General features: G+C 40.7%; 1 protein-coding gene across 4 annotated transcripts in view; it reads left to right on the top strand.

The window, feature by feature from the left end:
- Positions 1-24,193, top strand: part of ARHGAP26 (Rho GTPase activating protein 26) — a 421,272-nt gene that overhangs the window by 137,771 nt on the left and 259,308 nt on the right. For all 4 annotated transcript variants that reach the window (XM_036312015.1, XM_036312018.1, XM_036312017.1 and 1 more), the window contains exon 11: positions 13,773-13,851. In XM_036312015.1, coding sequence (XP_036167908.1) covers positions 13,773-13,851 — 79 coding nt within the window. The remainder of the gene's footprint in view (positions 1-13,772; positions 13,852-24,193) is intronic.

Genomic DNA, 24,193 nt, shown 5'->3' with positions numbered 1-24,193 from the left:
ATTAGCTGTTGTTATTATTACTAGAGGCCCAGCGCATGAAATCATGCGCAGGTAGCGTCCCTAGGCCTAGCCTGTGATCAGGGCCATCTTCCACCTGCTTGCTAGTCCCCAGTCCTTCCCCGCCACTGCTCATCCCAGTTCCCCCCGTTTGCCATTCAGCGATAGGAGCCTGTGGGCAGGTGGAGGGGGAGGGGATCGGAGGGACCAAGAGGTCTGCCTTCTGCCTGCTTGCCAGTACCCAGTCCCGCCCTGCCGCCACCCACCCAGGTTTCCCATTTGCCATCCAGCGATCAGAGTCTGCGGGCACAGGGGAGGGACCGAGAGGTGGTCAATGCACCTCATAACAACTGGTTTGTAGGTCGTTCCAGTCAGTCATTATGCCGTTATGGTCACTGGCCTTTTATTATATAGGATTATTATTAATCTTTCCCCGAGGATATTTTTTTCCATTATTTTTTAAAGAGAGTGCAAGGGAGGAAGCGAGGGAGCGGGGGTGGGGGGGTGAGGGGGGTGGGGAGAGAGAGGGAAACATCAATGTGTGAGAGAGAGACATCAATTGGTTGCCTTCTACACAATCCTCAACTGGGACTAGGAATCAAACCCTCGACCTTTGACACTCAGGTGGACGCTCTGACTAGTTAGCAACACTGGCCAGGGCTAGCTGTTATTATTTATTGTTAAGTAACTAAACTCTAAATGCAAGGGAAATAAATATATTTGTAAAGAAAAGAAAGTTCCCTAGCCTTTCACCATGCTTGGTATGTGAGAGGGGAAGATAGTGGAGAAGGGTTGTATGGAGAAGTATGTTGAGTTTGGGTAGCCCAGGGGTATTGTAAAAAGTGTACATCAAGTTAAAATTGCTTTTTCTTGATTTTAAATAAATCTTAAATCAGGTTGCTTTAAGCACTTTGAGACATCTTTCTTCTCAGTTCTAAAGCAGGGAATTCATATTGTGGTCCTCCGTGAAAGAAGTGAAGACAATGTGTTTGTTTGGAAGGGGAGCCATGTGTATACCTCAGATGTATAGTTCCTAGAGACGGTCGTTCCTCCACATGGCTGTTTGGGAGAGGACATGCCTTGCATTGTAGCTCTCCGTGAGACAGGGTGCAAGCTCAGTGATGTTTTTTGACGCTGAATTGTTTTCTGTGCTTTCTCCTTCAGATGTTTCCCCAGAAGTTGTAGACTGTTGCTTTTTAGACAGTGAAAACTTGCCGTTTCTACCCTTGTAGACATTTCATACCACCTTCCCCCTCTACTGTGCCCATAAAAGCTTTGCATGTCCCAATTATAATCTGAGAGAAGACGTGTCAGATTGAACATTCTGAGTAGATTTGGGAAGTTGATTTCTTCTAAGTTGCTGTCTCTTTTCCTGTGTCATGAATTGAGGGGTACAGAACGAGGCTGCTAAATCTCTTAATATGCAGGATGTGTGTACATCAGTGATGGCGAACCTATGACACGCGTGTCAGAGGTGACACGCGAACTCATTTTTTTGGTTGATTTTTCTTTGTTAAATGGCATTTAAATATATAAAATAAATATCAAAAATATAAATCTTTTTTATACTATGGTTGCAAATATTAAAAAATTTCTATATGTGACACGGCACCAGAGTTAAGTTAGGGTTTTTCAAAATGCTGGCACACCAAGCTCAAAAGGTTCGCCATCACTGGTGTACATGGGTCTGTTGTAGTACTTGTAATTTTTATTTTCTATATAGTTTGGTGTTTTGACACCTTAAATACCTTTCTGAATAGGAGAGACTGCCCCTTCCAGGGCTAGCACTTCTAATAGATAGCAAGGGGCATTTGAAGGTTTATATTTTATATTGGCTAATTGAATAAAGACTAGGTTTATCATTTTTTCTCTGAAAGTATATCAACTCTTCTGGAGAGAGTTTAGTGTAAAATTCCTGAGTGAAAAGGAGACTTCATCTGTTGGGGGGACCACTTTGCAAATTATATGATTATCTAACCACTTTTCTGTACATCTGAAACTAATATAAAATAATATTGAATGTCAACTGTAATTGAAAAATAAAAATTAAAAAAATGGACTTCATGGAAAAATAGCATGTGAATTAGCTTCGTGGCATGTGAATTGCTAACACTTGCCAGTGTCTATCTTCAGTCACTTTAAATGATTAACTCTTCCATGCAGCATCTCATGGATATTAATGAGCAAATGTAAGGAAAATATTTGTTTAAGCTAAAGGATCCTGGTGGTAGTCATCTCCTACTATTTCTGGATTTGTTTATTTTTAAGAGATTTCTCACAGATGTTAAATAACACATGGTTGTTTTCTCCCAGATGTTTTCCAGGAGGGTCACTAAATCATATGGAAAATAATAGGAAAAAAGCCTTATTTTTTGATGCACCGAATCAATGTAGTCTTAAGGGGCAGTATTTATACTTGGGGAAAGGAAACGATTAGAATGCTTTCTTGTTTACAGGATTAGTTACCTTCAATGGTCCATACATTTGGAGATACTATGTGGAGTGTTCGAGGCTCCATCCCCAGCATTGGCACTCCAGAGGTGGCAGCAAAGGACAACTTCTTAGAGTCTTAGAAGTGATCTAGGTACTTGGTCCTAGGGGTGTAATGGAGACCACGACAAACATAGTCTTTGCCTTCAGGGAACTTACCTCTGAGGGCAGAATATGCGCGCTCGCGTGCGCGCGCGCACACACACACACACACACACACACTCACTCACTCATGCAATTAAAGGCATATAAAGGGTGTCCCAAAATTCATGCAAGAAGTAATTTTGATAGAAAACATAGGTTTATAATTAAAAATTGTAAACTTTTTATTGATTCATAAAGTATACAGTATAGGGCAGCTGTGGGCAAACTATGGCCCACGGGCTGGATCTGGCCCGTTTGAAATGAATAAAACTAAAAAAAAAAAAAAGACCGTACCCTTTTATGTAATGATGTTTACTTTGAATTTATATTAGTTCACACAAACACTCCATCCATGCTTTAGTTCCGGCCCTCCGGTCCAGTTTAAGAACCCATTGTGGCCCTCAAGTCAAAAAGTTTGCCCACCCCTGGGATAGGGTTATGTATGGAATAGCATATCGGGTAAACTGGATTATCATGTCGCGATAGCTGTTATCGCCTGAGCAGCCGATTTTCGAAGAAGAATGGTCCGATGATGCCTCCAGCCCAAAATCCGCACCAAACAGTGACACGTTGTGGATTCATTTGTTTCTCAACAATCACTCATGGATTTTCTGAACCCCAAATGCGACAATTTTGTCGATTAACCAAGCCATCATGATGAAAATGAGCCTCATTGAAATTCAGCCACATTTATGCAAAACGGTCATGGAAAATTTCAACAAAAGAGTGCGTATGTGCCAGGAAAGCCGTGGAGGCCATTTACCCGATATACTATTCCATACATAACCCTATACTTTATGAATCAATAAAAAATTCACAATTTTTAATTATAAACCTGTGTTTTCTATCAAAATTACTTCTTGCGTGAATTTTGGGATACACGCACACACACACACACACACACACACACACATACATACACACATGCAGTGTGTTTAGTGTTCCAGCAAACCTGGAGGGCCAGAATGCTATTGGGAAAATGTAACAGAGGGACCTTACTTTTCATTCTTATAGGGAATGATGGCATGACTGGAATACCCTGAGTTCATTTCCTCTCTCTTTCTCTTCCTCCCTCCCTCATTTATTTAGTAAAATTATATGCCAGAGACTCTACCGGCAGTGGAGATATAAAGTTTAATGAAGCACTATGAATCTATTGGACTTTCTTTCTTAAAAGTCATCATCTGATTTTCCTTTCAATCAAATCTGAAGTCCTCCTTTTGCAAGCTTTCCACTAATATAGGGACAGCTTTCCTCAGGACCAGTCCCAGTGAGGCATGTCATACCCACTGTCACCTCTATCTTGTGTTTGCATAGTATGTGAACTTTTCTTTGTGTTGGTTGGCTGGTTGTTTAATTAGGCATGTTTTATATACCTCTGCTCATTTCTGAATATCTGTTTCAGGTAATTTGCTTCCAGAGGCAGAATAACATCATGTTATACAGTTTTTAATACAGCACTGTGTGCATGTGGCTGTTTAACTTTTTTCCTATGGTAATGCAATGTTTGAGTTACATTATTTTTCCTTTGGGACTTTGCTGAACTGTTGTGAAAGAGACTACAGGAGCTTAATCATGTTAGTTGTTATTTAAACTAAAACTTCAGCAAGTACACACATGATCTGCATGTCTGTATAGCACAAAACCCCCCAGGAAAATGGAAGGTTGGTTAAAGTAAGGATAGTGGAGGCTAGAAAGATTATGGAGGATCTGAAAAACCTATTCAAACCCACTAATATGTCACCACCTTTATTTCAAGTTTGCTTTTATAGCAGGCTGCATGATGCAGGTGAAAGATCGAAGCAGCCCTGAGTTTGAATTTGGGATCATCCCCCTACCCTGTGGTTTAAATTTGGGCAGGTGGTTAAACCATATCTGTAAGAAGGGGCTTATCATACCTACCTTGCAGAATTGTTCTGAAGATGAAACGCATTAATATTTATCCCTGATGCAGTCTTGTGTTGGAAAAGGTTGTACCTTTGAATTTTTTTTTCTCCCCTAAAACCTGGGACTTCATTGTCCTTATGGTAGACCTTAGCTTTGGTGGGTGTATCTTTGAGCCGATTTTTTTCTATCCTGATGGTGTTCCTTTTCTTATTGTGCCATTAATTTTCTATTCACCTGTAAGTTGAGAGTGAAGACGGGTGTATTAAATGTGCAAAGGGGCTACTACGGGAAGATTCCATTTTTTAAAATACGTATGTGACAACTTGTTATTTACAGATATATTTCCTGCACAAGATAATAAGTTTTATGCTCCTTCCAATGTCTGATCTCAAAAGGAAACCATACTATTTCGAAGTTAAAATAATGCCATTACTTTCAGTTTGGTATGTGGTGTGTATGCATGCACTTGTTTGTGTCTCTTTGTGAGATTGTGTGAGTGTGAGATTGTGTTTTCCAAAAAGAAGCATCTTATGTAACATACTGTTTCAGTCCTCAACCTCTAGATGGCAGTTTTGTATGTGTATTAGTTACCAGGAGGCGTCCAGTTGAAAATTAGCTGTCTTTCATACATTGACAGGAGTCAGGGCGGTGTGTGTCTGTTTGTGTGTAGATTTCTGTAGAAGACATCATCATGTGAATATTACTCAAGAGAAAGGTATTCTAAGCGACTCACTCTTTCTCTAGAAATTCCTTCTTCCCACCCATTCATGATGGATCATTTCATACCCATTTTCCTACAGAAGCAAGCACGCGTAGTTGATTTAGCCTCTGTGTAAACATTACATTTCACCTGATTCCTGAAGTGTCAGGCTCTTGGCTGCAGGGTCGGTGTATTGAGGATGGTGAAGAAAACAGCGAAATGATTTCGGCTGCCCCATGTGCTGAGAACCAGGAATCCTGGCCCTCATGGTGCAATGCGCCTTTATCTTTTGCAACAGATGAATCCATTTTTCCTGGTTTCAAACTTCCCCTCCCCTCCCCTTCTCACCCCTTGTTTGAAATAATATTTGATTTTGCCTTCCTGCTGGTTGGATTAGAGCATTGGTCTCAATGCCAATGACATTTCAGAGAGGAAATGGCTTTTTCCTTCCTCAGAGGGTGTTATACTGCTCTGACTTCCATGACTTGGGTGGGGGCAGAGCCGGGGGAAATACCATACTTTCTGGATTGCTTTTTAGCTGTTCTGTAAAGTAATTTAGTTGAGAAGTTCTAGGAATTTTTGTCATTTGAACTTGTCATTTACATTTACATTTTTAAAAAATAATTAGAGAGTACTTTCTGTTTGATTCTGTTTTAAATAAGAATGGCATGTGATTGTTAGTGGACTGTGGTGTGAAATGAGTCAACCTTACTTTGATTCTTTAGTCTGCATAGTGAAACTTATGGTGTTACTGATTTGGTATACCAGTTTGTTTTCCAATTTCTATATATAAAATGTTTATTTAAAAAAAATGTAAACCAAAATTTTTCTGTTATGTAAATCTGGAGAAGAGACAATTCAATCAGTAAATTCCACTTATGTGGATTTCTATTCATCACGAGATAGAATAGTAATAATGAAAGAATATTCCTAGATGAACTAGGAGAGTTCCTGAATTAGAATATTTTGTCATTGTTTGTTATGAACAATAGTAACAAGTGCTTGTGCTCTTCCCAAGTCTTACTCATCTCAGCAATTAATAATGTTTTCTCCTGGTGCGGTGTGTTAAAATGTGCTTACTCCTGTGTCGCCAGTGCCTAGCATTATGGCTGGCATGTGATAGGTACTCAATCAATATCTGGTACGTGGAAGAACCATGCAACTTAATGCGCAAAGATTTCTTCGTCTGGGCTTCCTGGTGGTTTGTGACTTCAGTCTCCTTTAAAATAAAGATGTAGGGAATTATCTGATGTGATTGGCCATATTTACTCTATAAATTGTTATTACTGCTATGGTACTAATTATTTTAGGACCTTTCCTCCCAAGAGGTCAGTGCTGCAGGCTGTAATAGGTTATGAGGCATTCATTCATTAGGACTAGGTCCTTTCTAAATAATTAATTAGAAGTCTTCTATTCTGAAAACTTTGTGTGTGTGTGTGTGTGTGTGTGTGTGTGTGTGTGTGTGTGTGTGAGAGAGAGAGAGAGGGAGAGAGAGAGAGAGAGAGAGAGAGAGAGAGAGAGAGAGAGAGAGAGAGATAGGTGAAGGGAGAGGTGCTTCTAAGGAGCTGGTAGCACTGGATCTCAGGACATACATTGCATGCACTTGGGGGCAGTACAGCATTGTGGTTAAGATGTGGGCTTTGCTTTGAAAGTCAGGCAGACTGGGTTCAAGCAGAGGCTTTGCCACCTACTTGCGGTGTGCCATTGTGCCAATGGTTTCTGAGTATCAGTTTTTAAAAGAGGTATAGGGATGATAGTTACTTCATATAGTTATTGTGACAAATAAATGATAATGCTCATGAAGTCCTTAGCACAGTGCTTACCCATAATAAACACTCAATAAATCTTAGCCACAGTGTGTGGGCCACCAGTTTGCAACTTGTAATTTCTCTCTCACTTTTTTCTCTCACCTGGATCACACCCAGGTTTTCATGTTACATATTCTTCTCATGTCCGAAGATCTGTAGTGGACAGGGACTTTTCATTATTTCATAGCATGCATAGTTTGTGCAAAGTCAACTTTTTATCTCCAAAGAGTAGATTAATGTTGTTCTTCAGTGATGACACTAGGTCCTGAGCATTGAGAAAGATGGGAAAGTATCCCAAGTTCCTCCTTTGTTGATGAACTGGAGATGCTTTGCTGTGTTTGACTTTGAGGTTAATCAAGAACACAGACATGCGTCATTATTGGTCCTCATGCATGAGATGACTTTATAACATGCCATGATAACCTGGAGTGGAGCTCAGGCAGAGAGAGGCAGAGAAAGACAGACACAGGCACCAGAAGTTGCAAACTGGTGGGCCAGACATGTTTGGTTTGGCTTGAGTAGTTTGAGGCAACATCTTAAAATTGGAAATATCTGTAAATGCTGATCTTGCCATCCCATGTATCAGCTATTTGTAGAGTTGAATGATGACTGTTTCTGCTAGGTGGGGTTTGGCCTTTTCACTTGGCTGTAGTCCCCACCATTCCCTGTTGTTCCCCACCACGATGACAGGCAACAGCTGTCACTTTGCCTTGTCCTTGCACTGCTGTTTTTCTCATAGAGGGAACTACTCCTTTGTCCCTATGTCTCTATCAGAAAGTAAAAGTGCAAAATAAAACACACACACACAAAAGACTGCATGTTTTAATGAAAATGAGACCAAACCCATTTTGTCTGGACAGTGAGGAACTTCTTACCCAGTTTCTCTCATTTTGCTTTCTTTCTTGCCTGGTCTCTATTGACATTTGAGCCTGCAGTCTCTTAGGCAGGCATGGAAGAGATGTCATTCTTCAAGTTTATTCTGCCTGGCTTTGGCCCTATTTTATGTAAATGAAGATCTGCCATATGTTTGTGAAAATGATGATTTATTGAACTTTGAGCCCTCGTCCAGGATCTGTTAGAAATCAGTTTCCCAGGAGCATTTCAGAGGCAAGGACCACTTCTCCCTGTTACTCGCTCAGCCCTTTCACCTGTGGGTGAGTGGCAGCCCCATTCTCCAAGCTTTTATCATAAACAAACACAGTGAGGCAGGTTTCAAACACAGGCTGTGAGAACATGTGTTTCTGTGGGTGCCACCATCCTCCTTGTACGCTGAACTTGACCCTTAAATGTACTGTAGTGTGGATGGAAGCTGAGAACAAGCTCTTGCCAGCGGAAGATTTATAGTCTTATGAATGAGTAAACTCTAGCTCTTTGGAAGTTTATTTAGAAAGAACAGCACTGTTAGATTCTGAGTGTGTTTGTTTCAGTGGGGTGGAGTTAGTAATAGCATTTCCTTGTCCAGTAGGAAGTGGGTAAATTGCCAAGCCACTGAGATCACTATTGTTGACTCAGATTCAGGAATAAGATTAGAGTAGGAAAGCTGTCGAGTAACCCTGGAGTCAGGGCTGGTTGTGATGCTGCTTGTTCTTGGCTGATGAAAAGGCTCTGAGCTGACATCAGTGGTCCCAGCTCCGAGATATGTTGCTAAACCAAGTATGGCTTTCTGTGGGCTGTTTTTGGAGGCCAGAGTTGGAGGAGATGTGGTGGTGGGCAGCACTTTGCCCTGTGATAGATGAATAACTGTTTTCTTCATCGCCCCTGTGTGACAGGCGGGGTGCCAGCTTAGAGAAAATTGCGGATCCTTGATCATGGGCCTCAAGCTGATCCAGAAAGAGCAGTAAGCAAGGACTGGTTCTGAGCGAAAATAAAGTGCTGTCTCCTAAGTAGGATCTTGGGCTTGAGCTCTAGAAAGGATTGTACGACCCTTGTTCCTTTTCTCATCTGGTGGGTAGAGGGAGCTCCTTGGCAGATTTTCTAGAATTGGCTCAATGCTCCTTCTTTGTCCTTATAAATGATCAGGCATTAATTCCATAGCGGGGAAAAGAGCACTTGGGTGCTTCACTCAGGAGGAAATGGTTGCAATGGCAGAGTCTGCGTGTCACTTCAGCGCTTGGCCTGGCTTGCTTTGTGGTAGGGTGTGATTTTCAGGGCTCTCTGTGGGTGAGGGCTTTGGGGGTGGGGTCTTGAGAATCAGAAGTGCCTGTGGCTCTTTTATTTCCCTTTTTAAACTACACACACGTGCCCATGTCCCTCCATAATTTTGATCCTACTCCACACTTAACATCCTGCCTCCTCCCTCCCAAGTCGTGTCCCTGTGATAAGTAATTTTGGGAGCATCTACTGTGTGTCTGACCCTTTGAAATGCCTTATACATCTCTCATTTAACCTTCACAACAACCCCTTGAGGTAGATATTCTTATAGTTTGCATTTTAAAGAAGAATAGCATAGTTCAGTTACTCGTCCACTAGGCTTACACAACAAGGAAGCACTAGACTCAGGATAACTGGTGAGCCCAAGTTACTTAAAAACATTTTTTATTTTTTAAATATATTTTTATTGTTGATAGTATTTAAAAACATTTTTTAATTAAGGTGTAATCACAATAAGATGCCTAAAACCTTAGGTCTGTATCTTAATAACCGCCTCTTCCCCCCCCCCCCCGCCCCCCCTTCTGCCTGTGTAACACCCAAACCAGTTTCTGTTGCCCAGCAGGTATCCTTGTGTTCACATCCCATTCATTGCCCATATCCCTTCCCCAAGATGAAATTACTGTTCTGATGTCTGTCAGTGTTTGAACATCATAGAAATGGAATCATGCCCTTTATAGGCTTTTGTGTCCAGCTTCTTTCCCTCATTATTATGTCTATGAGATTCATTCTTGTTGTTGTGTGTAGCCGTATTTGATTCTATTTTATTGTTGTGTGATATTCCATTGTTTAAATATACAACAATTTATTCTCTTATTGATGGATATTAGTTTTTTTGCTGTTGCAAATTTTGGCCATGATGCATAAAACTGTGAGCATTCTTGAATGTGTCTTTTGGTGGACATATGCACACATTTCACTTGGGTATATATCTAGAGGTAGAATTGTTAGGTCATAGAGTGGGTGCATGTTTACTTTTGTTTGGTTTTATCAATTTACTCTCCTACCAGCATGTATGAGAATTCCAGTGGCTCTACGTTCTTGTCAGGAGTTGGTATTGATGGTCTTTGAATGAGTTCCATTCAGGAGGGAGTTTGTTATATTTCACTGTGGTTTTCATTGCATTTCCTTGATGAGTCATCATGTTGATCCCAATTTCTTGTGCTCCTTGGCCATTTGTTTGTCTTCTTTTATGGCCTATTCAAGTCTTTTATGTATTTTGTTAATTGGGTTGTTCATTTTTTATTTATTTGTTGGAATTCTCTAAATATTCTGGATAATACGAGCCTTATTGGAGATATAAATTACAAATATCTTGCCTTACTCTGTAGTTGGTCTTTTCACTCTCTTAATGGTATCTTTTGATGAATGGAAGTTCTTCATTTTGGTGAAGTCCAATTTATCCATATTTTTTGTTATAGTTAGTGCTTTTTGTGTTCTTAAAAACAAAACAAAACTCATTGCCTTTCCATCTCTTGAGCATTTTGAGGCAGAAAAAAAATGTGGAGGGCTACTGCTGTAGAAAAGAAGCCACAGTCAAACTGGATACTATTGGATTCTTGTTTTTTTTTGGATTAGCCTAGAGTGGTGTTCTGAGCCCTTGTAGCTATGATGCACTCTAGGTTTTACAGAGTCTTTTACCGTTCAATCTCATTTGACCCCGTGCAGGAGTTCATTAAGGTACTTGCAGGAGGGTCCATTTTGTTCACTTCTCCACTACATGTGGAAAAGAACTTGTGTTTTGATATTTCTTCTTGAAATGAAAACAAACCCTCTTGCCCTAGCCGGTTTTGCTCAGTGGGTAGAGCATTGGTCTGTGGACTCAAGGGTACTGGGTTTGATTCTGGTCAAGGGCACATGCCCGGTTATAGGCTCGATCCCTAGTAGGGAACGTGCAGGAGGCAGCCAATCAATGGTTCTCTCTCATCATTGATGTTTCTATCTCTCTTCCTCTCCTTTCCTCTCTGAATTCAATAAAAATATATTAAAAAGACAAATCTTCTTAAGTTTCCTGGTTACTAAGGCTAGGTGGCTCACCCTTCAGAGCCTCGGAGTTTGTCTGAACTTCCTCTTTGCGGCCCTGGGTGGAAATTTCACACTGTGTGCCATGAGTTGTTGTGACATTTGCAAGGTCCCTGAGATCTTGGTATGCTAGGCATTGTGGTCTCACTGTTTGCTGGTGAGCACTGAGCAGGAAGTAACTTGGAGAACATTGTCTACGTGACTCCAGTGTGGAGAAGAGGGTGGCTTTGCTCTCCAGGGCAGGGAGAACAGGAAGGAAAAGGTGGGGGTGGGTGGGAAGCCCATCGCATTGGGCCTCAGACTGTACATCAGGATCACCTGTGTAGTTGGTTACAATCCAAGTTTGTAGGCCCCGTCCAGAAGTTCAGATTCAAGAAGGTGGGGTTGGGCTGGGAATCTCTGTTTGAAGGGAATGCCCGATTCTGAAATCAGTGATCTGGGAACACTTCAAGTAACACTCAAAGATCAGGTCCAAGGACTTGAGAGTTCTGCGGTGGACAGTAGCTTTGTAGCCTTTTAATTTCAAAGCCTTAATGCTTTGTACTTAGCTGTTTGAAAGATGGAAGGCTATAAGCAATTCACTGTGTCCTCAAACTATAGGGTCATCTCTGTGGAGTGGTGGTTGCCAGCTCTGCAGACACCCAGCGGGTCTGGCACACTGAATGAGCCTTTGGGTCTGAGAATGAGAATTTCTGAGAAGAGGAGGGAGACCGCTAACAGGTGCTGGTGGAGAGAGAAGTTATATCTTCTGAGTCATGCTTGTGTTAGGGTGCCAGTACCCATTATGGCCTTCATAAGAATGACCGCCCTCTTGGGAATGAGTGCCTGTCCTATCACCTACCTCCCATGCTCAGTGCACCATCTTATCCATCCACTTAACCCACCCACATAGACCCCTGCCCTCCACCCCTCCACCTCCCCACCCATGTGCGTGCGCGCTCTCTCTCTCTCTCTCTCTCTCTCTCTCTCTCTCTCTCTCTCTCTCGCATGCGTGCACACACACTCACACACACACACACACACTCATTAACAAACTCACACATTCACACCCTCACACCATTGCACCTCAAATCCCCAACTCATCTATACCTAAATATTCATATCTTTGAAAACTTTTTTTCTTGGGGGAGGTTGGGGAATGATCAATGAAAGGTGATATTTAAAATATCTTCAACATAAATAGGTCTAGCATATTCATTGGAACCATGGAAATAAGCCAGGAGCAGTGATTGTTGTGGGTTGAATGAACAGGCTTCGGTGCTTGTGGGGCCCGGGCCAGTGGTGCTCAGGGCATGGCAGAGCCCCATGTGTCTCACTATTGTGCTTCTCTGTGATCCTCAGCAGTGCTGTGGACTCAGAGGGTAGCAGGATCTCATTCTTCCACAGTGCACCTCTTCCTCCCGTTTAGGCTTTCTCAGACTTTAAAGATGACGGTTTATATAAATAATTCTTAACTTTTTGAGGGTTGCAGTCTTCTTTGACAATCTGATAGTTGGAATTGTTTTTACAGAAAAATATGTAGACATTTAGAGGGGAAAGGTGGTTTATGGACTCTCTGGGACTCATCTGTGGATCCTAAGTAAATAACTGCTTTAATGAGCATATACTTCTCCCAGGTTCAATTGTATGGCACAAGTCTGTTCGCCTGGAGTGCCATTTGTAGTGGGAACTCCACAAACACCATTGATATTGTGTGCATGCTTTCTGGAGGGTTTGTGCTCAATTTGAAAGAACAAGCAGATTTCAATGAGAGGGTGAAAGAGCAAATGCATGTAAAGACTTTACCATCTGACATGGCAAGTCTTCCCTTAAAAAATACTATCCATTTGCCTTGGTCAGTGTTGCCAAATGGTTAGAGCATCAGTCAGCGCAGCACACCAAAGGGTCTCGGGTTCAGTTCCCAGTCTATGGCATGTACCTGGGTTGCAGATTCCATTCCCAGCCCAGGTTGGGGCATGTGTGGTCGGCAACCAGTTGATGTCTCCCACATTGATGTTTCTTTCTCTCTCTTTCCCTCCCTCTTTTCCTTATATCCTCTCTACAAAAATCAATGGAAAAAAATCCTCCAGTGAGGTGAGGATGAACAAAAACAGCAAAAATACTATAGATTAAATATAAGCATAATTAAAAAGCTGATTACCTCCATAAAAGTTCTCCATGTCAAAAGCAGTTTAGAAGCATTGAACTAGCTATTAGGAGACCCAAATTTCTCCAGCTTGAATGTTTTCCCCTTAATCACTCTGTGAAGCATTTTGGAGAACAGGAATGAATAAGATCTCAAGGAACAAACAAGGTCTAAAAGCATCTCTTTACTTCTCCGTGTCCTTCTCTATGAGTAGAGCCGTATCTTCTGTGTTTATTCCTACCTCCTTGGGCACATGGGCTTATAGAGAGGGATTTAGGACCAGGCCTTTGCTTTCTGAGGCTGGAAGATGGCTCAGAAAAGCCAAGAGGTGTGCCTCTCTTCCTTGTTATCTCCAGGGATCTCTTATTCTGTGGCATGGGTGTTTCTTTAAGTTCATCTTCGTCAGGATCTCTCTACCTAGCTTCATATCCTTGTCTTTCTATCTCTGCAGGCCAGGGGTTATCACCATGCAGGCTCTGTCGGAGGAGGACCGGAGGCTCTGGATGGAAGCCATGGATGGCCGGGAGCCTGTAAGTACAATTCAGGGAAGTAGAGCAGGAATAAAGGTCCTGAGTTGTTTGTTGCTTCCCTAGTGCAGTGTGATTGTTGCTGGTGCTCCAGTGCCTTGGGGGGTCTCGAGACTCATGTACCAGAGGGAGTTTTTCATTCCTTGGCTGATGCTTGTATATGTAGATCTTGCTTCTGTTTGGATGCAGGCCCTGAGCTGCGGCCTCTCTCTCTGAGGTGTGGGTTCTGCATGACACTTTACCAGAACTCCCCTTCACTGAGACAGTTGTAGCACCCTTAAGGCTCTTAGAGGAGACAGAGTCCAGTTTGGCTTACTGAATATTTATTGATACCTCCATGAAGTAGGATGCAAAGCATTATTTCAATCCCATCTTAATGGATAAATGATCCTAAGAGTGTATACAGATTGTGCAGTATCTTTTCTCACCCCCTTCTGGTTCAGCCTCCGTTTGCCATAGTAGCCAACATCCCATTATACACAGTAGGATTATCAGGGTCAATGGAAGGGGTTAAGTCTGGTAATGTGATCCATGCTCCCATTTTAGAGATGCTGGCCTCTGCTGGGTGATGAATCTTGTGGTTTTCCTGCATCTTATGACATGTGAGACCCACGTAAAAGCCCTGGGGAAGTCCCTAGGGTCAGGGTAATCTTCTGATCTTGACGCCAAAGATAACAACCCCAGCGTTCAGCAAATGGCAAGGTTGCAGAAATCCTAAGAGGGCAGTTTAACCATGGCCCACCAGTAAAAGATAGAAAGAGTCCACACTGTCAGAGGGCCAGTAATTATTACTTGCAAAAGCACTATCCACAGGGGGAAAATGTGTGCAGGGGACATCAGGCCATGGCCTTCACCGACTATAGAACTCTCTGTGTCAAGCTGGGTGTCTGGTGTGGGTGATTCCAGTTCACTTGTGTGTCTCTTTCTCAGCCTAGCCTGGTTAGGTGACCTATATTGATTAATTGACTTTTCTGCTCAGCTATTTTTTAATATAAATATGGAACTCAGTCCAATCAAGTATGCATAAACAAATAACTAGTATTTGTGTAACATCCACTAATAGCATGATTTAAATAATTATTTGAAAAATTTGGCACAGTGCTAAACTCTAATCAAACATTACTTAACCTGAATTCTTTTCCTGGGCTAAAATATAAGATATTCCTGATTTTCGCTCAATATATTGTTACTAATAGAAACTCAAAAGCAGATACATGTTTCTTTCTGCCTTTAGGGCTTTGTTGGCACAGTAGCTGCTTGATTTCAAAGGCCTTTGAAAGCAGTTTCCTAACTAGTCCTTCATCTTTGCTATTATCTACCATTAGATGAGCACTTTTGTGTGTGTGTAAGGCACAACTTTGGCATACCTCTTAATCCACTTATTTATCTTAATGCCTTACAAAATAAATATTATGATTCCATTTCACAGATGAGGAAACTGAGGTTAAATCACTTGCCCCAAGTGGTATAGATATAATTAGCTACGTTAGTAGGATACAGGCTAGGTTGCTATAACAAAGAGACTTTGAAGTACAGGGTTTAAATAAGATAAAAGTTTATTTTACCTTCGGTGCCCAGAAGTGAGCAGTCCATGCTTGGCTGGGTTGTTCTGCCATCCTCAACCATGGCTTTCAGGTTCCAGCCATTGCCATTTTCCAACCAGATAATGGAGATGAAAATATCCCGGACTGAGCAGGTACACACATCACTTCCATTGGCCCACACATAATTATATGGCCACATCTGTCTGCAAAGAAGGATGGGAAATCTAGGCTGTGCATAAGCAGCTATGGGCCCAGCCAGTCCCCAGGGCATCTTATCACTTCAAGGAAAAAGAGCAGCATACGGTGGGCTCAGTGGATAGAGTGTCGGCCTGCGGACTGAAGGGTGTCAGGTTCGATTCCAATCAAGGGCATGTACCTTGGTTGCGGGCACATCCCCAGTAGGGGCTGTGCAGGAGGCAGCTGATTGATGTTTCTAACTCTCTATCTCTTTCCCTTCCTCTCTGTAAAAAAATCAATAAAATATATTAAAAAAATAAATAAAAGTATCCACCAGAGTAGCAAAGCTAGAATTTGAATCCATGTCTAGTCCTAGGCATATTTGATTTTCATCTTAATAGAGAGAAATTTTCTCCTAAGAACCCTGAGTTTATTTTTACAATATTTTCTCTGACTCCCTTCAATCATTTTTCAACTTGTAGGGGAGGAAATACCCAGGAAGAAAAATCCTGTCATGGCATACTATTCTTAGCATGGATGGAAAGCCCACTATTATTGGTGGGATTTGTTTGTTTGTTTGTCACCAATAAGCTGAAGCTTTAAAACTGCTTTACCAACTCCATTTTAAGCCTCCCTCACCTCCCTCTTCCCACCAGTTGATACTTGTTCTCTGTGTATAATTGGTCCTCTTACTAATCACTTCAGTTTTCCTGTAGATTAACATCTGGCCTCTGCAGATGGAAAGCTGTGCTGTTAAAACATCTCCTTGCTCCAGAATGTACACATTAAAACAAGTTTAAATACAAAATAATGCTGTTTCTAAACATAATATAAAATTATTTTCTCATAGGAGCATATAGCTTGCATTTAAAACTATACCACTGTGTGTTTTATAGTTCTCTAAAGAGAGAGATAAATACAGACAAATGATGATTGTGTAATTGGCGGGAATATTAGGCTTAATTTTGTCTCCCATTGCTGAGAGCCTATAGGGAACATTACTGGTGACATACGCTCAGTAGACAATTAGAAGCTCCAGTTTGAATCACCATTTCCCCAATTAGTTACTAGTAAATCTGTTCTCTTGGGAGTTTTGGTTTTGGAAAGGGAACAAACACCTTTTTTTTCTAGTTGGTTTCAGAGTGTTCCCTTATTTAATTCAAGGAGAGGTCAATGGTGGCACCTATCTTTCGTTTTGATACTTACACCCCAGTTGATCTATGGTCTATTATTTAGTGTTGGATTTGGGGGAGGGTTAAAAAAAAAACCCTCAGTGTACCCCAAATCAGTTGATGTAACCATGTTTTAGCTAATCATTATGTAAAGTATGGTTTTTAGCACTCAGTGATACTCTAGTCTGAAGAAATGTCGAATGTCGAATGTCTTTATGGCATTGATGGATAGATAATGGAGGAAGAAATTAGAGTTGTGTTCCTGCAATGAGCATTATGGATTTTATCTGTAATGTCAATTTGAATTCAAATGATGGAAACCCAATTCAGACTTGCCTGGGAAAAAGCTGGATTGAAAGGCTTACATAACTGGAAAATATTGGAGCCTAACAGTTCTGGCCCATCGGAATCTGAAAACTTCCATAATATTTGGAGTTAGTTTCTTCTTTTGTGTTGACTTCATTTCCATTGGGTTCTTTCCATGTACTGGTGATATACTTCCTAACTATTCCAGGTGTACATCTTATTATCAAGAATGGGGGTTAGGAAACTCTTTCTGTAAGGGGCCAGATAGTAAATATTTTTGGTTTTGCAGCTACTTAACATTGTTGTAGATCAAAAGCAGTCTTGTATGTAAATGAATGGGTGTGGCTTTGTTTTAATAAAACTTTATTTATAAAAACAGAAAGTCAGATTTCAGTTATGGGCCATTGTTGTTGATCCCTGATCTATAAGTCTAGTGGAAAGAGAACTTATGTAATTACAAAGAAGTCTCTTATTTGAATTTTATTGAATTAAATGTTTGGACTTGAGGGTGGGATAGGTGGATTAACCATACCTGACTCACTTGCTCACTGCACTAGAACTGCATAAATGATGGAGAAAGGTTGATTTCCCCTGTGGGATAAACAAAACATTGCTATACGAGGAAGGGGAGTAGACATTGGGTGGGCAAAAATGACACAGTTTCTCTTTATTCTGAATTTTAAAATAAAATCTAAATTTTATTACATTTCTTATTCCAAAAGCTTACTCTTTAATACTTGGCCAAGAGCAAAAGTTATGCAAGTTTACATGAACATCATATTTAATGGTGAAAAATGGAATGCTTTTCCCCTAAGAATAGGAGCAAGGCAAGGGTGTGCATTCAACTCTTATTCCTCATAGTACTGGAAGTCTAGCCAATGCAGTAGAGAAATAAAAATAAATAAATAAATAAATAAAATAATAAAATAAATAAAATAATGCATACACAGATGTGAATCTATCACTACAAAAACCTCAACAAGCTACCAAGCTACCTAGTCAGATAGAAAGGGTTCTGTTGGAGTTTCTTTACTTTCTATTAAATGTGGATTGACAAGCTATGGAATCGCTATCGTAGCCTCATAAGCTTTCGTTTTAATCTTCTGTGGCCATTATCTCAGGCTTGGAAATAGATGACTTCCCATATTAAACTGGACATGGAAACCTTAGTTTAAGTGCATAAATACTATAGCTGAGAGAAATTTTAGAGATAGCCAATTTTCTCTTGTCAGTTCCCAATAAATAAATGTATCTTCTTTTTCTCTTTGCATATTGCTAGTAAGCGTGTTTGCTAAAAGCAAGCAGATTAGAATCCCTACCAGCCCCCTGTAATTGCCAACTCATACACACCCAACCCGAAGTATTCTCTCTCACCCATTGCATTTCGTTGTCATATCTCTTTAGTTTCATTTAAACTGGGACAGGTTAGAGGTTTGGCTTATTAAAGGAACATTACCATCAGCAGATGTCCAGATAGTCCAAATCCCCCATCAGGACAGCATCCTATCTCTGTTCCCATGTTTTGGTGTATTTGGGGACTGTTGTCCGTATCCTCCCTCCACCTGGGTAATAATTCATATATTTCCGCAATCAAATCACATATGTTTCTATCTTCTTCCAAAGGCGCTGTGATATATATATATTTAATCTCATGTTTGTAGATTTTCTTTTTCTTTTTTTTAAATCCTCACCCGAGGATATGTTTTTATTGATATGAGAGAGAGAAACATCAATGTGAGTGAAAAACATCTATTGGTTGCCTCCCATGTGTACCCCAGTGGGATCGAACCCACAACCTAGGTATGTGCCCTGACCTGGAATTGAGCCCACTACCTTTGGTATATGGTCGAACTCCAACTAACTCAGGCACCTGGCCAGGGCTGTAGGTTTTCTTAGAATACATCTATTTCTTTTGCACATTTTGTCTTCTATCCTATCTACTCAACATCATATATTCTTTCTTGCATAATTAACTGTGTTTGTTATCGATATTATAGTTGTTGGTTTAGTCATTTGATGGCCATAATATGACCTTAATAGACATTCTGTAGTGTGACTTCCCACCTCTAGAAACAGCACCAATTACTGTTGGCCTTTTCTCAGATATTATGGCAGTGATTCATGGGAGTGGAGATTATGGTTGGATTAGCTTCAGTCCTCCCCCCCCCCCCCATCCCTCCCGTGGGAAAAGCAGTTGATAAGAAAGATCTTTTTTGAAATGACTTTGTTCATTTGATTGAATGATTGAACTGGCTCTTACGCCCATTGCTACATCTTTCTCTTCCACTCTAAAAGCCATAAAATGGTCATATTTGTTAGTGGCCAAATCAATGGTATCATTTAGAAAAATACATGGACAGAGGAGCTGGAGGCATTTTGAATATTAGGAAGTCTATGAATTAGGTGGTGTTCTTTCTGCTGAGGTGTGGAACAAGATAAGCGTTTCTGAAAAATTATCCTTGGATTTGCTAAACCAAGGCTCAAATGTGGTTCATGATGCCAGTGGGACCTCATTTTTTTTTAGGTGTGTTCCCAAAAACCCTGCCCATGATCCTGGAAAAAAACCATCCAAACTAGTAAACACATCCTAAAAGCAAAGTCACTTTCAGCATGGTCTTAAAATCTTCCTTTTTGGTCATCCAGAAAATAGTGCAGGCATGCAGTCTAGTGGTTACAGCCAAAGGCCAAGCTGAAGGAGCATAGCCCTGGCTAACCCCAGACAGCTGCCATTGCTCCTGTGTGCTGTGTGGTCTTGACCCAAAGCCCAGAAAAGTGAGATTCCCCCCATCTTTACCTCTTTATTTTTAAAAGCAAGAGAGAGAGAGAGAGAGAGAGGGCTCGCAGAGGGGAGAGGGAGAAGGGAGTGAATGGAATCAGAAACTTTGGTATGTTAGAAATATGCCCTCTTATAATTAATCATTGCTAATACTTTTGTTTACCCCATAAATCTAAAAAGAACTTTACTTTAGTCAGACTGAGGACGTCATCAACATGCTTGGTGTAAAGTGACATGGATTTTTTTATTTGGCAGAGGGTAGGGGATGCCTAGTGTTGAAATATATTGGAATACTTTTAAATTTTCTTTCTTAGAACTACTTTGCAGAAATGAATGCCATCTTTTTCCTAGTAGTTGTTGGCTATCCCAGACATGTGAATGGACAATGATTCCTTGCTTTGGCAATTAATTGGTCCACCTAATTTATACCTCTGTGTGTTGTCATCCCAGGAAGATGATTTACTGTGGGCAGGGATTAATCATATCCTTTTTGCCTTTAATATTATCTACCTAAGGTGCTTAGTAGAGTTCTGTGAAACATAATAAGCACACATTACTCATTGAATTAACTTCGAGGCAATGACTTGAATTGGATTCTGCTTTGTAATCTATTGTTGAATTTATTTGCTCACTGTCTTGGATCCTGGTAATTTTGGGGGCACTCTAAACAGAAATCCATGAAGGCAAGGACCTTGACTTTTGTTTTTCACTACACCTCCAACACCTAAAACAGCCCTAGGCCAAGATCACCAAGCATAGTGATTGAGAATTCATATTCAATAAATATTGTTTGAATGAATGAATGGAAAAAAAATAAGAATACCCAAGAGTCTTTTCTCTTTTTAGCCACAGGCTTTGAATTGACTATATTTAGTTCCATGCTGCTCAAGACTCCTTCTCCATTTCTTAGTGATTATATGCGCCAGAAACCAGAGAAAATCTCAGGTCAGAAGGCTTATTGGAGACTAAAGATGTAGAATTGCCTGAGAAGTTTGTAATCTTTCAATTATTTATACTCTCTGTAGCATCAACAAAAAAGTTAGGATGTTTATGTGTATGTATATACATATGTGTATGTAATAGTATATACATGCACTTGTGTGCATTTTTTTTTTTAGTTTCTTGCCATCTGCTGGCTTTGTTTGAATTTATGAAAGATGCATAATTATGCTCATAGCTCTGGTTCCTCGTAGTCATGTTGCCATATTGCAAAAGGAACTGTGACCACCGGTATCCTTGTGGCCATGCTGGAGAAGCTTAGAGTTGACAGTAAGAGCTGATCTTAATCAGACTTCTATTTCCTGAGATGATTCCTTTACTTTAGGTTCTTTAGAATTTAAAAAATATATACCCTAAGAAAAAGTGCCTATCCAAACACATATGAGCACCCCCCCCCCCACCACCCCTACAATGATGAGATGCAGCAGATGGCAGTAGTCATATGTTATAATTCCACAAATTGGTTTCACTCAGGAATGTATGTTGATTCCTGTTGTCTTACTCCATTGGTTCACTCCATTGGTAGCAATTAAGGGTTAAATGCATGGGTTTTGGAGTCAGCCATCCTGAGTTTGAATCCTGATTTTGCTGTGAGCAGTTTACCTATCTTCTCTGAGCCTTGGTTTGCTGAGCTGTAAAATGGGGAGAGTAATTGTACTTAAGAGACTTGAGGAGATATCACATTGTTTCACATCGGTTTTACAATTGGCAATGAATTCCAGAGACTTTTAGATTTTATATATTCCTGCATACATATTAGATCATTGCTTAGATTTTGTAAGAGCTATTTTGAGTATATACTGACTGCCTTTTAAGCTAGTTATGATCATTGGAACTGTTAATGATTCAGAAAAACTCAAGTATGACATATTGTATTACTTTTTGGGTAGCAGAACTTGGAAGAGGATATAAAGCAAGAAAGTAAAAATAGTACTACTAAAAACAAAACAACTAAAAAAACTTAGGACTGAAAATTGGAGGGAAATGTGATTCTGAAATTGTCAGGCCAGTTTTGTTAACTTTCTGTCAATATGGTTACATTAAGCAAGCATACATGAAGTAAGCATAGAAATGTCCTACTGAGGTTTTATAGTTTAACTAGAGGCCCAGTGCATGAAATTCGTGCATAGGTAGGGTCCCTAGACCTGGCCGGTGATCAGGGCCTATCAGGTCCTCCCCCCCCCCTTCTTCCCTCACTGCCCCACATGCGTGCGTGCTGCTGCCACCATCACGTCCCCCCCACCCCCCCCCCCCCCCGCCTCCACCTTCCCTCCTCCCTCAGCACCCCACTGCAGCTGTTGGTCGCCTGCCTTGTTCCGCATCACCCCCTGGTGGTCAGCGCACATCATAGCGAGCAATCCAACTCCAGGTGAAACTCCTGAGGAGACACTTTGCATATAGATTTCCAGAGAAAGTTGAAGTATGTTGGCAGATGGGATTCTGGGCCTATTTAGGTTGTGCTATTGTCCAATCTTTGTTGCAAAGGGTTCAGAGGCCAAGTGATGACTATGCCCCTTTCTATGAATAGTCTTAGGAACAGAGTTGTACTCTCACCAGTTCCAGTAAGCTTTAATTTTTGCCACTATCATTTCTTTAGCCCTAAAATCTAATCGTAATGAGTAGAGTGCTTCTGCTGTTCTGTGGTTAGGGCCAGTACTACCTCCATCAGAGTCAGTTTCTGGAGGTTAAGATAAATTTTACCTGGAATGTGGCCTATTTCTTTGGGTAATTTGGTATATCAATTAGTATTCTTACTGGGTCCAAGACTGTTCAGTAGATTGTTCTAAATTCCAGTTACCATGTAGTTGACTTGGTCTGTGCACTCAACACTATCAAAGGAGGATTGATGCTAGCAGAAGAATTAGACACAAACATCAAGTTTGAAGGGCTAGGAAGGACAGGGAGATAGCTGAAACTTGAATGAGTTCCACTGATTTAGTGAACAAGTGCTTCTCACTCTGCAATGCAAGGATGGATTTGGGGAGGGGCATAATGGTACTGTCTGTGAACCCTCTGCTAGATGTTTGTATATGGCTGTGCTAATGATAAAAGCCCATAGTATTTATTAGTTTGTCAAAAGGCTCTGTGGCCCACTGCCACCTGGTATTTTATGTGGACCTCGTTGTTTCATGAGAATAAATATTTGGGGGAAGGCTCTCTGTTCTTAATACCCAGTAAAGTCATGGCATTTGTTTCTTCTGGGCCCACTTGTGAGTTGAAGAGGGCTGTGGAAGGCTTCACTGCTAAGTGCATTTGTCTGCTATCTGCTGCATTTTGAGTTTGCCCAGAAAGAAATACAACCTAACTTCTTTCACAGATGAATTATACAGAGTTCAGACTTTGAAGAGAAAGGGGGTGGGGAGGAAGGCAACAACCAGAGGAGAGAATGCTTTGGTTGCTAGCTGAAACCAAGATTTAACACAATTTTAAAACATAAAGAGGCCATCAAGAGTGCTAATGATGCTAAGAATGTGAAAGAAACAATGGTCACAGGCCATTGAAGAGGTAGAAAAACTGTTGTTGATTTGCATAAACGAAAAGCAGTTATCCATGACAGCATTTTGGAGGCAGTGATTCCTGAAAAAGGGAAGAGGCTGCATGCTGACCTGAAAGACCCCTGGAACGCGTGCTGAAAGTGATTCCTTTAAGTCTAGAAGGGGGCGGTTTGACAAATTTAAGAAAATAAGTGTTTATTTATAGATTAGACAGTACATTAGACATGTATATAAGAAAGGTTAAAACAGGGAATCGTTTGGGGTGTCTGGAACAGATTACTTCAATTTACATTATTTCTAATGGGAGAAAATGATTCGGTTTTCGAACAAATCACTTCTTGAACAGCCTTCTGGAATGAATTAAGTTAGAGAACTGAAGTTCCATTGTACTCAAACCTGTTTTAGTGTTTGCCTGGAGATGGCCTTCTGATTTTATTTCTATGTTCTCTGTGTAGACATTTTAGAATAGCTGTAAGCAGGGCACAGGCTTAGTTCCTTGGTGGAAGTGGTAGGTAAGAATGGGAGAAAAGGAAAAAGTAATATATTTCTGTCTCTATTTCTCTATATCTCTATATCTATCTATATAAATTATATATATATAAAATGGACCCTAACTCATGGATCATTCTCCTGCTATTCAGAGATAAAAATATCTATTTGACTTGAGGGAGCTCAGTCATTGCTAGACTCCCATTTCCATGGGCAATTGGCTAATACTGTACTTGCTTGTTTGTTTTTATTAAGGTAGTATCAGCCACAATGGCACAGAGAGGGTATAGCTTTTAACATCTCGCCCCAGCCAGTGCATTTAAGTTTTGCTGTGGTCCAGCTTAGCAAATTGAGCATCCCACACTGTCCCAGATTTCCCTCACTGGA

Source organism: Myotis myotis, unplaced genomic scaffold (genome assembly GCF_014108235.1).
Source record: "Myotis myotis isolate mMyoMyo1 unplaced genomic scaffold, mMyoMyo1.p scaffold_m19_p_6, whole genome shotgun sequence".
NCBI classification, from domain to species: domain Eukaryota; kingdom Metazoa; phylum Chordata; class Mammalia; order Chiroptera; family Vespertilionidae; genus Myotis; species Myotis myotis.
The sequence above is the reverse complement of the archived record's forward strand: the minus strand, read 5'-3'. Positions and strand labels throughout refer to the sequence as shown.